Source organism: Hypanus sabinus, chromosome 10 (assembly GCF_030144855.1).
Source record: "Hypanus sabinus isolate sHypSab1 chromosome 10, sHypSab1.hap1, whole genome shotgun sequence".
Lineage (NCBI taxonomy): Eukaryota > Metazoa > Chordata > Chondrichthyes > Myliobatiformes > Dasyatidae > Hypanus > Hypanus sabinus.
Genome location: NC_082715.1, coordinates 134,218,804 through 134,232,776, shown reverse-complemented (window position 1 = coordinate 134,232,776; position 13,973 = coordinate 134,218,804). Strand labels below are relative to the sequence as shown.

The window sequence follows — 13,973 nt, the reverse complement described above, 5'->3', positions numbered from 1 at the left end:
GGGGCTGTAAAGAAAGCTTTCGGCACATTGGCCTTCATAAATCAAAGTACTGAGTTCAGGAGATGGGATGTTATGTTGAAGTTGAGTAAGACTTTTGGTGAGGCCTGATTTATTTATTTGAGATACTTCCTGAAATGGTGCCCAGCAAACCCCCAGTTTAATATGAGCCTAATCACAGGCAATTTACAATGACCGATTAACCTATCAACATGTACGTCTTTGGACCGTGGGAGGAAACCAGAGGAAATCCAGGCGGTCACAGGAAGAATGTACAAACTCCTTATAGACAGCAGTGAAAACTGAACCCAGGTCACCTGTACTGGAAAGCATTGTGCTAACCACTACACTACTATGATGCCCCAATTTGGAGTGTTGTGTGTAGTTTTGGTCTCTTATCTACAGGAAAGATGTAAGGTTGAAAGAGCATAGAAAAAAAAATTGCAAGCACGTTGCAGGGTCTGGAGGACCAGAGTTACATGGAAAAATTGAATAGGTTAGGTCTTTATTCTTGGAATGTAGAAATTTGAGGGAAGATTGGAGAGAAGTATACAAAATTATGAAGGGTACAGACAGAGTAAGTGCAAGCAGGCATTTTCTACTGAGGTTGGGTGAGACTTCATCTAAAGGTGATGGGTTAAAGGTGGAGTGGTGAAAGACTTAAGGGGAACATGAGGGGGATCTTCTTCACTCAGAGGGGGGTTTAAATGTGGAATGAGCTGCCAGTGCAAGTGGTGCATGTGAGCTCAATTTCAACACTTCTGTGAAATTTGGGTAGGTACATAGAAGATAGGGGTATGGAGGGCTACGGTTCTGCTGTTGGTCGATGGGAGAAGGCAGTTAAAATGGTTCAGCATGGAATAAGTGGGCTGAAGGGTCTGTTTCTGTCCTGTACTTTTCTAACACTCTGTGACTCTCTTTTCAAAATAACAGTTAATATCTTCCATCTAAGATTGCATCTATTTATAAAACAGGCACTATACATTAAAAAAACACAAGAAATGTACCCATTCCTGTGGGGTTTATTCACACTTATAAAAAAGCTTTCTTGAAAAGGACCTCAAAATAAAAAAAAGACCCACTGCGGGAAAAAAAATTGGTTTTCACCATCTTATATTTTCCAAAGAAAATTGTACAGGTACTTCATCATTGCAACTTTAAAATATAGGCTTTATACTTATTAGGTAGATCTGTATTCTCCAACAATGAGATCAGTTGGAATGGGAGTGACTGTTCATTGTATCTTAACAGATTTCACTACATTGCCACTATTTCTATTCAGCTGATACCATAGAAAGTACAGTCTATTGTATAACAATATAGACAAGTATAGAATTTAAACTCTTTGGCCACTTTATTAGGTACATGTGTACAGCTGTTTGCCAGTGTAACTATCACATGGTGGCAACTCAATGAATAAGAGCATGTAGATATGGTCAAGAAGTTCAGTTCTTGTTCAGACAACTGATTTAATTAACTTTGACAGTGGAATGATTGTTGGTGCCAGATGGGGTGGTTGAACTATCTCAGAAACTGGGATTTTCACACACAACAGCCTCCAGAGTTTCCAGACAATCGTGTGAGAAATATAAAATATTCAGGGAGCGGCAGTTCTGTGGGTGAAAACGTCTTGTTAATGAAAGGTCAAAGGAGAATGGCCAGACTGGTTCAAGCTAACAGTAATACTGACATTAAAAAACTGGTTTGCAGAACAGCTTCTCAAGTTGCACAACACATTGAACCTTGAAGTGGATGGGCTACAGCAGAAGACCACACTGGGTTCCAAGGTGTACCTAATGCAGTGGCCACTGACTATATGCTCTATACTCGACTACAAAACATTAAGAGAAAATGTGCAGATACCAGAAGTCAAAGAAACGCACACAAACAGGGAGGGGTCAATAAAAGTCAGAAACAGGGAGGGATCAATAACATTACTCGAAATTTTTATAGACCCCCCCCCCCCCCCAATAGTAACAGAGACACTTTGCAGCAGATAGGGAAGCAGAGTTTGGAACTGTGCAATAATAATAGGGCTGTTGTGATGGGAGATTTTAACTTCCCTAATATTGACTGGCATCTCCTTAGAGCAAGGGGTTTCAATGGGGTGGAGTTTATTAGGTGTGTTCAGGAAGGTTTCCCGACACAATATATAGATAAGCCATCTACTGGAGAGGCTGTACTTGTTCTGATATTGGGAAATGAACTTGGTCAGGTGCCAGACCTCTCAGTGGGAGGTACCGATCATTACTCTATCTCTTTCACCATAGCGCTGGAGAGGGATAGCAGCAGACAATTTGGGAAAACATTTAATTGGGGTAGGGGGAATATGACGCTATTAGGCAAGAACTTGGGAGCAGATGTTCTCAGGGAAATGCACGGCAGAAATGCAGCAAACATTCAGGGAACATTTGAAGGGTATTCTGCATAGGCATGTTCCATTGAGGCACAGAAAGAACGGTAGAGTAAAAGAACCATAGTTTACAAAGGATGTAGAAAATCTAAAAGAAAAGCTCACAAAAGGTTCAAGAAACTAGCTACTGTTGGAGCTCCAGAAAATCACAAGGGTGCCAGGAAGGAGCTCAAGAATGAAATTAGGAGATCTGGAAGGGGCCATGAGGCCATGACAAGCAGAATTAAGGAAAATCCCGCAGGTTGACAGTGTTGTTAAGAAGGTGTGTGGCGTGCTGGCCTTCGTCAACCGTGGGATTGAGTTCAAGAGCTGTGAGGTAATGTTAAAGCTATACAAGACCTGAGTTAGACCTCACTTGGAGTACTGTGTTCATTTGTGGTCACCTCACTACAGGAAGGATGTGGACACTATAGAGTGCAGAGGAGATTTCCAAGGGTGCTGCTTAGATTGGAGAGCATGCCTTATGAGAATAGGTTGAGTGAACTTGACCTTTTCTCCTTGGAGCGACGGAGGATGAGAGGTGTACAAGATGATGAGAGGCGTACAAGATGATGAGACGCATTAATCTTGTGGATAGCCGGAGGCTTTTTCCTAGGCTGAATTGGCTAACATGAGCGGGCACAGCTTTAAAGTGCTTGGAAGAAGGTACAAGGGGGATGTCAGAAGTTCATTTTTCTCCACAGAGTGCCTGGAATGCACTGCCAGCAATGGTGGCAGAGGTGGATACAACTGGGTCTTTTAAGAGACTCTTAGATAGGTACATAGAGCTTAGAAAAATAGAGGGCTATGTGGTAGGGAAATTCTAGGCAGTTTCTAGAATAGGCTACATGGTCGGCACAACATTGTGGGCCGAAGAGCTTGTAATGTGCTATATCTATATAAAATGCTGGAGGAACTAAGCTGGCCAGACAGCACCTGTGGAAAAAAGTAGTCAATGTTTCAGGCTGAGACCTTTGAAATGCTGACTCTACTTTTTCCCCTCATAGATGCTGCCTGGCCTGCTGAGTTCCTCCAGCATCTTGCGTGTGTTTCTAGTTTTCAATATTGGTTTCAAAAGAAGTCGCCTTACCATCACTTTTTCCATCTTGTTTCAAGTAACAATTATAAAATATTCCCTTCGCATCATGGGTCCAGGCCATGCAGCTGAATTTCACTCGCTCCAAAGTATCTGAAAGTTCTGTAGCACCATCAACTTTTAAGAATTTAATCATTACCCAATCTGATCCACTTGTACTTAGTCCATATGCAAAGTATTCACCATCTTCAGTGAATGCATAACCTGTAATCAGAAGTAAATGGAATAATTGAAACAAATATGTTTTTAAAAAAGACAGATGTTAAAAATTTGTGCACAAGAAATCCTCAGAAAAGATCAATCAAGTCAATGTATCATTAGGCACTTTTCCTTGCACCTGTTTAGTTTCAAATATACAAGCACTTGTAAACTCTTTGACGTCTGTCAAACAGACATTCACAATAACCATAGTTTGCTGCTTACTTTATAGCGATGGTCACAAAACACCCCAGTTTGCAGTTAACTCTTGCACATAGCTGGCAGAGTTCCTTGACATTGTACAAAACAGAGCATTAGCTGATTTTTGCTCATTATTTCCTGCTCTCCACATCTCCAACTCCCCACACACATACCACGGGAGTTGAAAGGATGCACAGCAACTCCAACCTGCTCAAAGTAATTCTATTCATAGGCACCGAAGAACAAGAGAACTGAAACCAAGTTCAAAAATGTCTATAAAGATCATATTAGCAACAATTCTTAAGAACAACTTTTACAACTTTTTTTTACAACTTTAGCAATTTCATGAATATAACTTAGCAGATAAACATCTCTGCGAAGAGAAATGGTTCTTTCAAAAGTTCTTGGTTTAAGAGTTTTTCCAATAAATTCTAATTAAAAATATTTTGATTATTCCAAAATTAATCAAATGAAAATTGTCAGGCAAAGCTGCAAGGAAAGAGTTAATTATGATTCCTTATTGGTACATGCCAAAGAAAGATGCAAGCTCAAAGACAAGATGGTGTCAGCTTGGAATGTGGTGATAGTCTGGAGATGAGGACGAGTGCACATCACCAAGATGAGAAAATGAAGACCGTTTTCCTTCTTACAGACCTGTTGTCTCTGTTTCCCTGTATAAGGTGTCTGGACTGAAGTTTGTAAGAAATAAGGAGATACCACTAAGGGATTTGAACAGTGATAATTATGTTTGAAGGAATCTTAGGGGCAGAGGGAGAGCTCATCCTAGGCTTGGTTATGACTGGTGCTAGTGCTATGAATTAGAGACAGTGAAAAATAGATGCAGAGAGAAAAGGCTGTGTGACAGGTTGTCGGATCTGTAGACATTGTGGAGATGAGCTTAAGTGTGATAAGTGTGAATGATAAATATTTTCTTTTCTGCTTTACTCATTTGTTGTCATTAGTTTTTCTTTCTGCATTGCATTTGTGCTAGTTCTTAAAAAAGCATTCATTGTGACCTCAAAGTGTTTATTGTGCAGTGCTTCTCTTTGTCTGCAAATACACATGTGAATACTCTGAGGTGAATCAGGAAAGAACATAACAAATTTTAAAATAATTTTTGTTACAACAAAAGTCTAACTAATCAATTAAATCCTGTGCACTCAAAATCTTGAAAATTTTCCAATCATCCTCTGACTTCCTGTTTGTCATTTGGTTTACTTGGACCATCAGCTTTTTCCCCTCACTTGCTTTTTTAAAAAAAATATGTATACAAGGTTCATCTGCTTCTCTATTAACATGGAACAAGTGTACTTTCATATTCTTATATAAAAGAACCACTAAATGACATTTATCACCCACTTCTCATCAACTGAGTCCACAAGCTTTACATTCTTTGAGTACCTTCTTCACAATTATCCACACTGATATATTTGGCAGGAAACCAGGCACTTTATTAACCAAACTGAGAGACTACCTTTTACTCTTATATTGCTTCACCTAATCCCTGTTTGCTCTGTCATTCTTCTTTCAAGTTCACTGTGCAATATCATCCCATGACCAAAAACAAACACTGGAAATAGTGAAGACAGAGCATCATTCCTGGGGATACTCCATAATCCCTATTTCAACCAAATTTAAAACATCAGCACTTCCTTCCCTGTTGTGCAACTACATTTCTCACTACACAATTGAACATTTCAGTTAGATGTTCATAAAAGACACAAAACAATATGGTCTGAATAATATATAAAGGTCACATTAGACCTTAATCTCAAGTTTTTAGACATGGTGCAATTATTTTTAAATAATTATGTATTAATAAACTGATCCTCTGTCTCAAAATTAATACAATACAAAATTAATAATTGTATCTTCACCAAACAAAACTAGAGGACTAAGTTACTGATTTGGCCAATGACAGTGGCGTCATCAGCAAACTTGAGTATGGCATTGGAGCTGTACATAGCCACATAACCATAGATATCAAGCTAGTAGAGCGGAGGGCTAAACTCACAGTCCCGTGTGCACCTGTGATGATGGAGATCGTGGCGGAGACAAAGAAATCACCAACATGAATATTTTCATTTTTCAATGGCTGAATCAAAGAACTGAAGAAACTCTGCTTAGATACATAAAAAACGCCTCTCAAATGTTGTATTAATTGGGTTTGATTTGACAATCACTTAAGGTAATGAAGAGCTGCAGAATTGGAGGCAGAGTGCATTTTTGCACCACTGAGGTTAATTTTCAAGACTATATACAGTTGACTTGCTGCACTTATGAACTCTCATCATCACATTTGGCATAAATTTCTCACCATGCATATTAATAACTCTGAAGGAGGAACAGAATTAGAAACGTGCAGATGGTATCAAATATGGAAGAACAGCAAGTCTTGTAAACAGGAAGAGGTTATAACAACTATGGAAGAACACTGCATAGGTGTCTCTATACAAAGAGTCAAAAAACATTCAACTGTCAGTGTTCCATTTGCTTTTTTATCCCAGGGTGTTCAAAATGAGTCAGATGAAATTTGATTTCTATTTCTACAAGTTTAGAAGGGTGTCTATTTGAGGTTATTCAAATTGAGGAACCAATACCTATGGAGTGGTGCCCAAGTTGGGATACCTGTTCAATAGCAAGTTAATATTATGGTTACTTTCCAATACTCCAGATCAGTGGTTCCCAAACTTTTCTCAGCTTACCACCCTTGGGCTCCAAGACCACATCCCAGCATTCCCTCTCCCTTTCCAGCTGTTACATAAAACCTACAACAAATTTTGATACACGATGCAGGGTGAAAGAAAACAGGAACAGCAAATACAGAGCCGTGAAAAATAATTGCAAAAAATATTCAAATCTACTGTATTCAAAGCTACAAATAAGATCATTTCTTTATTTAATTATAGACAATTTTACTTAATTAAAAACAAGTTTCATCAATTTTAGAGCGTAAATCAACAAGTTTAGAGCCAACCTTACAACGGTTCACTACTTCATTGCTTTTTCACCTTTCAGAGAGATGGATGGGCTTGGGGCAGTGATATCAGCTTCTCAACATCAGGCTGACTGTCTCTCAGAAGGGGGCTCAGATCCCTACGTTCAGTAGTTTGCCATCTGTTTCATTATGTTGAAAGAAGTTGGGTGACCACACTGAAACCAAGGCTCCACTAAATATGAAGTTGGAAAGGCAATAAAGAAAATCTTGACCTTTTCCCACAGTGCAGGATAGCATTCAGAGATTTCTTTCTGCAACCAAGTCTTGATATGACTTTCAGAACTTTGGCTTCAGCTCAAAGTAATTTTGCAGCAAAAACAGTTCTTCCTCCATCCTTCCTGTTAGTTCTTCATCACGTGTTCAGGAATGGGTTTTACCGAATCTGGAATTTGGATCAAGACAAGATCCCGAAATCTCACTGACATGTCTTTCTTTATGCAGCTCACCCAAGTGGGCACAGTATACTTGAAGATCATCTGGTATTTTTCCTTCCTATTCCAATGGAAAATGGTGAATGTTGCATTTAAGTACAGTTAACTTGGGACAGAAAAGTTGAGTTGACTGATTTGACTTTGATATGATTCACATTATTTCCTTGCAATTGAAGATTTAATTAAACTTTGCAAATAATTCTGACAAATAAGTAATGTCATGCCTAATATTCTTGAGTTGATTACTGAATTAAGCATTTGATCCTTCAAAGAATTCCATCAGCTTCATAAAGTGCATGAAGGCGTCTCAGGTGGCTTCCTTTGAGAGCTATTTGAACTCTGTGCAACAACAGCAAGCACTCTAACTGTTCATCACTCTCAATACAAAGCTCTCGAAATAGTCAAGAATTGAGAGCATAGGATTTGATTTTATTTACCACTGTGATAACAGTATTTAATGATTTGTCCAGTTGATCACTTAGGTTCTATGTGACAAGATGCTGTCTGTAAGTTACACAGTGAATGATGAACATGTTAGTTACAGCTTTTTTCAAGAAAGTAACAATTCCACAGTGACGCCTTATCATTGATCGTGCCCATCTATTGCACAAGCAAGAATGCTAGCAAGCAGGGTGTCCTTCTCTGAAAAATTGTTCCACAACCTGAAATAGTGACTCCACCTTCATATCTGTTTTTAGTCCCCTTGCAAATAACAACTCTTCAACTATGCTTTCTTATTTTATTAAGGAATCGTAACCACAAAGCAAAGATTTGTTGTCTGGCAAAGTTCACCCATCCAAGTGCAGAGCACATTCTGTTGTCCAAAATACGTTTGTTCTGTTGCGCAAAGTAGATTGCGTTGTTCAGTGGAATGGCTTCATTTATTTGGTCTGGTGACTTGTGCAAAACTGTATTCAGAACCTCCCTTACTGCTGGCAGAATTAGTTCTCCTCCAATTGTATGGGGTTTTCCAGATTTAACAATTAGAAATGAAATGCTGTATGAAGCAAGCAAACCATCAATGCTTTGTTGTGAAATGCTGGCAAACATGTTTTGAAATGCTTCACATTTCTGAAAGCTTTCATGAGGTGACTCAAAATAGGCCAAGTTCTTGTTTGCTTTATCAGACTGTATTCTCTTCAAGTGTTCAAGGAGGTCAAATGTGGTCAAGACCATTCAGAAGGGCAGTTTCTGAACTTTATCCCATTGAACGGCAAACCCTAATTCATAGGAATTGTATCACTGCGTGATTAGAGTATGAGAATCGTTAACACTGTACTACAGTAGTGAACAGCAATAATGCGTGGGCTGGCCTGGAAATAATAATCTCTTCATCCAAATTTCTCATCTGCTAAATACAGAAGTGTCACATTGCTTTTCAACAACTCTAATGCGGTTTGAGCAAAGCCTAAAACAATGGTGGATTAGCAAGAGATGAGCTGATTATGTGATCATTGTTATTAATTATGAGGCACTGAGGTTCACATGCTTAAAAGTAATTCATTTCTTAAATTATGTCTATAATCCCTCCGGCGACTCCCTTAACCTTTATCGCCTCATTACAAACTCCCATCTCCCACCTTTGGGAACCAATGTTCCAGATGCTTTATTAATTATTCACTTCATGATAGAACTAGCAGTATTTACTAATAGAACTAGCAAATGCTGGTTTTTTGCCAGAGAAGGCGATAAGACATAGGCGCAGGATTAGGCTATTCAGCCCATTGGACTGCCCTGCCATTCTATCATGGCTAATTTATTACCTCTCTCAACCCCATTTTCCTTCCTTCTTCCCATAACCTTTGACGCCCTGACTAATCAAGAGCTCATCAACCTTCGCTTTAAATATACCCAAAGACTTGGCCTTCACAGTCATCTCTGGCAATGTGTTCCATAGATTCGCCATCTTCTGGTTGAAGAAATTCCTCATCTCTGTTCTAAATAGATATCTATCTAATCTGAGGTTGTGCCCTATAATCCTAGACTCACACACTATATGAAACATCCTCCCCACATTAGCTCTATCTAGGTCTTTCAATGTTCAATAGGTTTCAATGAGGTACCTCTAACTCTTCTAAACTCCAGCAGGCATAGACCCAGGGCCATCAAATGCTCATAGGTTAACCCTTTTTTTCCATAACTATCCCCATGAACATCTGCTGCACCCTCTCCAATACCAGCACACCTTTTCATAGACAAGGAACTCAGAACTGCTCACATTTTCCAGGTGTGGTCTGACCAATGCCTTATAAACTCTCAACGTTATATCCTCTCTCTCATATTCTAGTCCTCTCCAAGTTAATGCTAACATGGCATTTGCCTTCCATAAGACCAAATCTATCTGCAAATTAACCTTCAGGAAATCCTGTACAAGGAATATCAAGTACCGTTGCACCTCTGATTTTTGAATTTTCTCCCAATTTAGAAAATGGTCTACACCTTTATTCCTCTACTGACGTGTATGATCAGAGAAGGCAGGTGTATCGGGTTGTGTGGCATCTGGGATAAGCCATGGTGGAATGGCAGAGCAGCAGATTCAATGGGCTGAATGGCCTAATTCTACTCCTATGCCGCAAGGTCACACATTTCCCTACACTATATTCCATGTGCCACTTCTTTGCCCATTGTCCCAATCTGTCCAAATCCTTCTGCAGACTTCCTGCTTCCTCAACATGACCTGCTCCTCCACCTATCTTCACATTATTTGCAAACTTGGCCACAAAGGTATTAATTCTGTCAGCCAAATCACAGACACATAATGTGAAAAGTAGCAGTCCCATCACAAACCCATGCAAAACACCACTAGTCACGGGCAGCCAACCAGAAAAGGTCCCCCTTATTTCTACTCTTTGCCTCCTGCCAGTCAGCCAATCTTCTATTCATGCTAGTATCTTTTCCCTAATACCATGGACTCTTATCTTGGTGCTGCACGTGAGATTGCTGAACTTGTCAAAGGCCTTCTGAAAATCTAAATAAACAACATCCGGATTCCTCCCACACTCCAAACACATACCAAATAGGTTAATTGGTCATTGTGAATTGTCCCATGCTTGGGTTAGGGTTAATCGGGGGTTGTGTGTTTCTGGGTTAGCATGGCCTGAAGGGACAGAATGGCCTACTCCACGTTGTACTGCTAAATAAAAATAAATAATGTTAAGTAATAACTTATACAATGTGTAAAACAGTAACATACAAGTTAATGTGCACAAATGAGATATCACTGAAGTAGGCAATATTCATTGGCAAACCACATAAAAGCTCATCATTAACGACCTTTTCATCAAAAGGGAAGAGTGTGATGGTTGGGGCAGGATGCATCAATCAGTAAGAAAAAAATCTGCAGTGCTTAGCTTTGTTCATGATGGCTTGCAAATGAGATCAAGTCGCATTGGACTTTGTTTAATCAAATCAACTAAATACTGTAATGGGAAATGAGCTTTCCGTAACAAGAAAGCCCCAAATCATCTTCCTGTGGCCTTCATCTGAATCATACAGCTCTATATACTGTAAACTAACAGTTTGTGGAACTTACTGACCGGTAATTTTATGAAAGCAGTCAAATTCTGTACAGTCAAGAATTAGTTATAATTCATAAATTAAAGATTTTTTTTGTACTACAATCTCACTAGTAATTTCTAGCAAGTAAAATAAACAAGTGTGAAAACATGTGGTATGGTGTTCAACTTCACAACATATAGGCTGCCACTGGGTATAACCTATGGACACCCATGTACATGTATGAATACCAACTTCAGAATCAGAATCAGGCCTATTATCACCAGCATATGACATGAAACTTGTTAACTTAGCAGCAGCAGTTCAATGCAATGCATAATCTAGCAGAGAGAAAATAATAAAGTAAAACATAATAATAAAGTAAATCAATTACACATATTGAACAGATTTTTTAAAACGTGCAAAAACAGAAATACTGTATTGTATATTAAAAAAAAAGTGAGGTAGTGTCCAAAGCTTCATTGTCCATTTAGGAATCAGATGGCAGAGGGGAAGAAGCTGTTCCTGAATCACTAAGTGTGTACCTTCAGGCTTCTGCATCTCCCACCCGATGGTAACAGTGAGCAAAGGGCATGCCCTGGGTGATGAACGTCCTTAATAATGGACGCTACCTTTCTGAGACACCGCTCTCTAAAGATGTCCTGAGTACATTATAGGCTACTGTCCAAGATGGAGCTGACTAGATTTACAACCTTCTGCAGCTTCTTTCAGTCCTGTGCAGTAGCCCCTTCATACCAGACAGTAATGCAGCCTGTCAGAATGCTCTCCACGGTACAACCCTAGAAGTTCTTCAGTGTATTTGTTGACATACGAAATCCCTTCAAACTTCTAATAAAGTATAGCCGCTGTCTTGCCGTCTTTATGACTACATCGATATTTTGGGACCAGAGATCTTGACACCGAGGAACTTGGAAGTTGCTCACTCTCTCCACTTCTGATCCCTGAGGACTGGTATGTGCTCCTTCATCTTACCCTTCCTGAAGTCTACATCAGCTCTTTTCTCTTACTGACATTAAGTGCCAGTTGTTGCTGCGGCACCTCTCCACTAGTTGGCGTATCTCACTCCTGCACACCCTCTCGTCACCACCTGAAATTCTACCAACATTGGTTGTACAGTCAGCAAATTTATAGATGGTATTTGAGCTATACCTAGTCACACAGTTATGTGTATATAGTAAGTAGAGCAGTAGGCTATGCACACACCCGAGGTGCACCAGTGTTGATAGTCAGTGAGAAGGATATGTTATCACCAATCCGCACGGACTGTGGTCTTACGGTTAGGAAGTCAAGGATCCAATTTTAGAGGGAAGTACAGAGGCCCAGGTTCTGCAACTTCTCAACCAGGATTGTGGGAATGATGGTATTAAATGCTGAGCTATAGCAGATGAACAGCATCCTGACGTAGGTGTTTGTTTTCTCTAGGTGGTCTAAAGTCGTGCGGAGAGACATTGAGATTGTGTCTGCTGTTGACCTATTGTGGTGATAGGCAAATTGCAATGGGTCCAGGTCCTTGCTGAGGCAGGATTTCAGTCTAGTCATAACCAACCTCTAAAGCATTTCATTAGTGTCAATGTTAATGCTACCAGGCAATAGTCATTAAGGAAGCCCAAATTATTCTTCTTAGGCACTGGTGTAATTGTTGCCTTTTTTGAAGCAAGTGGAAACTTCTGCCCATAGTAGTGAGAGGATGAAAATGTCCTTGAATACTCCTACTAGTTGGTTGGCATAGGTTTTCAGAGCCTTACCAGGTACTCCATCGGGATGTTCTGCCTTGCGAGGGTTCACTCTCTTTAAAGACATTCTAACATTGACCTCTGAGACGGAGATCACAGGGTTATCAGGTGCAGCAGGGATCATCACAGCTGTAGTTGTGTTCTCCATTTCAAAGCGCGCAAAGAAGGCCTTGAGTTCATCTGGTAGTGAAGCATCGCTGCCATTCATACTACTTGGTTTCGCTTTGTAGGAAGTAATGTCTTGCAGACCCTGCCAGAGTTGCCATGCATCTGACATTGCCTCCAACCTCATTCAAAATTGTCTCTTCGCCCTTGAAATAGCCCTCTGCAAATCATACCTGGTTTTCTGGTACAGGCATGGGTTGCTGGACTTGAATGCCACAGAACTAGCCTTCAGCAGATGACATACCTCCTGATTCATCCACATTTACTGAATTTAACGTTATTAAATTCAGAAGTCTGACATGTATTCAGACACTTGTAGAACTAGCTCCTCCTAGCCTCCACTTCTATTAATTCTTTTTTCCCTCAAAGTGCTTTGATACCTTTCATTAGAATACACCACTGCCATATTGAGCGACTTTTGTGTATTTTACAACTAATTAACACTCCTGAAAACTGAACTCGTTTGTTATCCGAGATGGTCTAATTTTCTGACAGAACAAATTTGATTTATTCCCTCTTTTGCAGAAATTTTATTTAGTTTGTGATATCTGCTATACAAAATATTCATTCTCAGTTTATCTCTACCTATCTCATAATCTTGTGGAGGATATCCTTGTACATTTCATGGGGAAATCACTGCAAAATGACTACATCAAAAAGCAACAGGCTGCAGAGATTGGAGACACAAGAGACTGCAGATGCTAGAGAAACTCAGAGGGTCAGGCAGCTCCTCCAGCTTTTAGTGTATCTCTACATTTGTTGAAAACCTGAGTTAAAAACAGAAGTGCTAGAAATGAGGAAACAGATCAGAATTAACTTTTCATGTTGATGACTTTTCAGGTCTGAGAAAATGATGCAGAGAAGGAGGAAGCATGTAGACAAAGTAATGGTAATGTGGAGAGTTAGAAACTGAATAATGTGGTAGTCCTTGAGGTGATAAACAGTTGACAACAGTAACTTGCTGGAGAAAAGACAAATAGGAAGTAAAAAGGATGTTGAAAATAGGGTACACAAAATACCAGAAATAGTCAAAATGTGAAAAAATACAATGTTTGAAGCACACATCAGGTTAGGTAGCAGTTCAGTCAATGACCTTCATCAGAACTAAGAAATTTAGAAAATAAAGGTATTTTAAAATGCCAGGATGTAATAGCATGGAGACCAATAGAGTCCAAATGACAGGACTGATCTATTGAGATCAGCAACTTTGCAGATGAAGCCAGGATTCTGCAGTTCACGTAATGAT

At 39.6% G+C, this 13,973-nt stretch overlaps 1 protein-coding gene across 1 annotated transcript in view; it reads right to left on the bottom strand.

Annotated features, from left to right (window-relative positions):
* LOC132401139 (prolyl endopeptidase-like) overlaps window positions 1-13,973 on the bottom strand; it is a 181,551-nt gene that overhangs the window by 133,309 nt on the left and 34,269 nt on the right. The window contains exon 5 of the mRNA XM_059983028.1: window positions 3,480-3,689. Within this exon, the coding sequence (XP_059839011.1) occupies window positions 3,480-3,689 (210 nt within the window). The remainder of the gene's footprint in view (window positions 1-3,479; window positions 3,690-13,973) is intronic.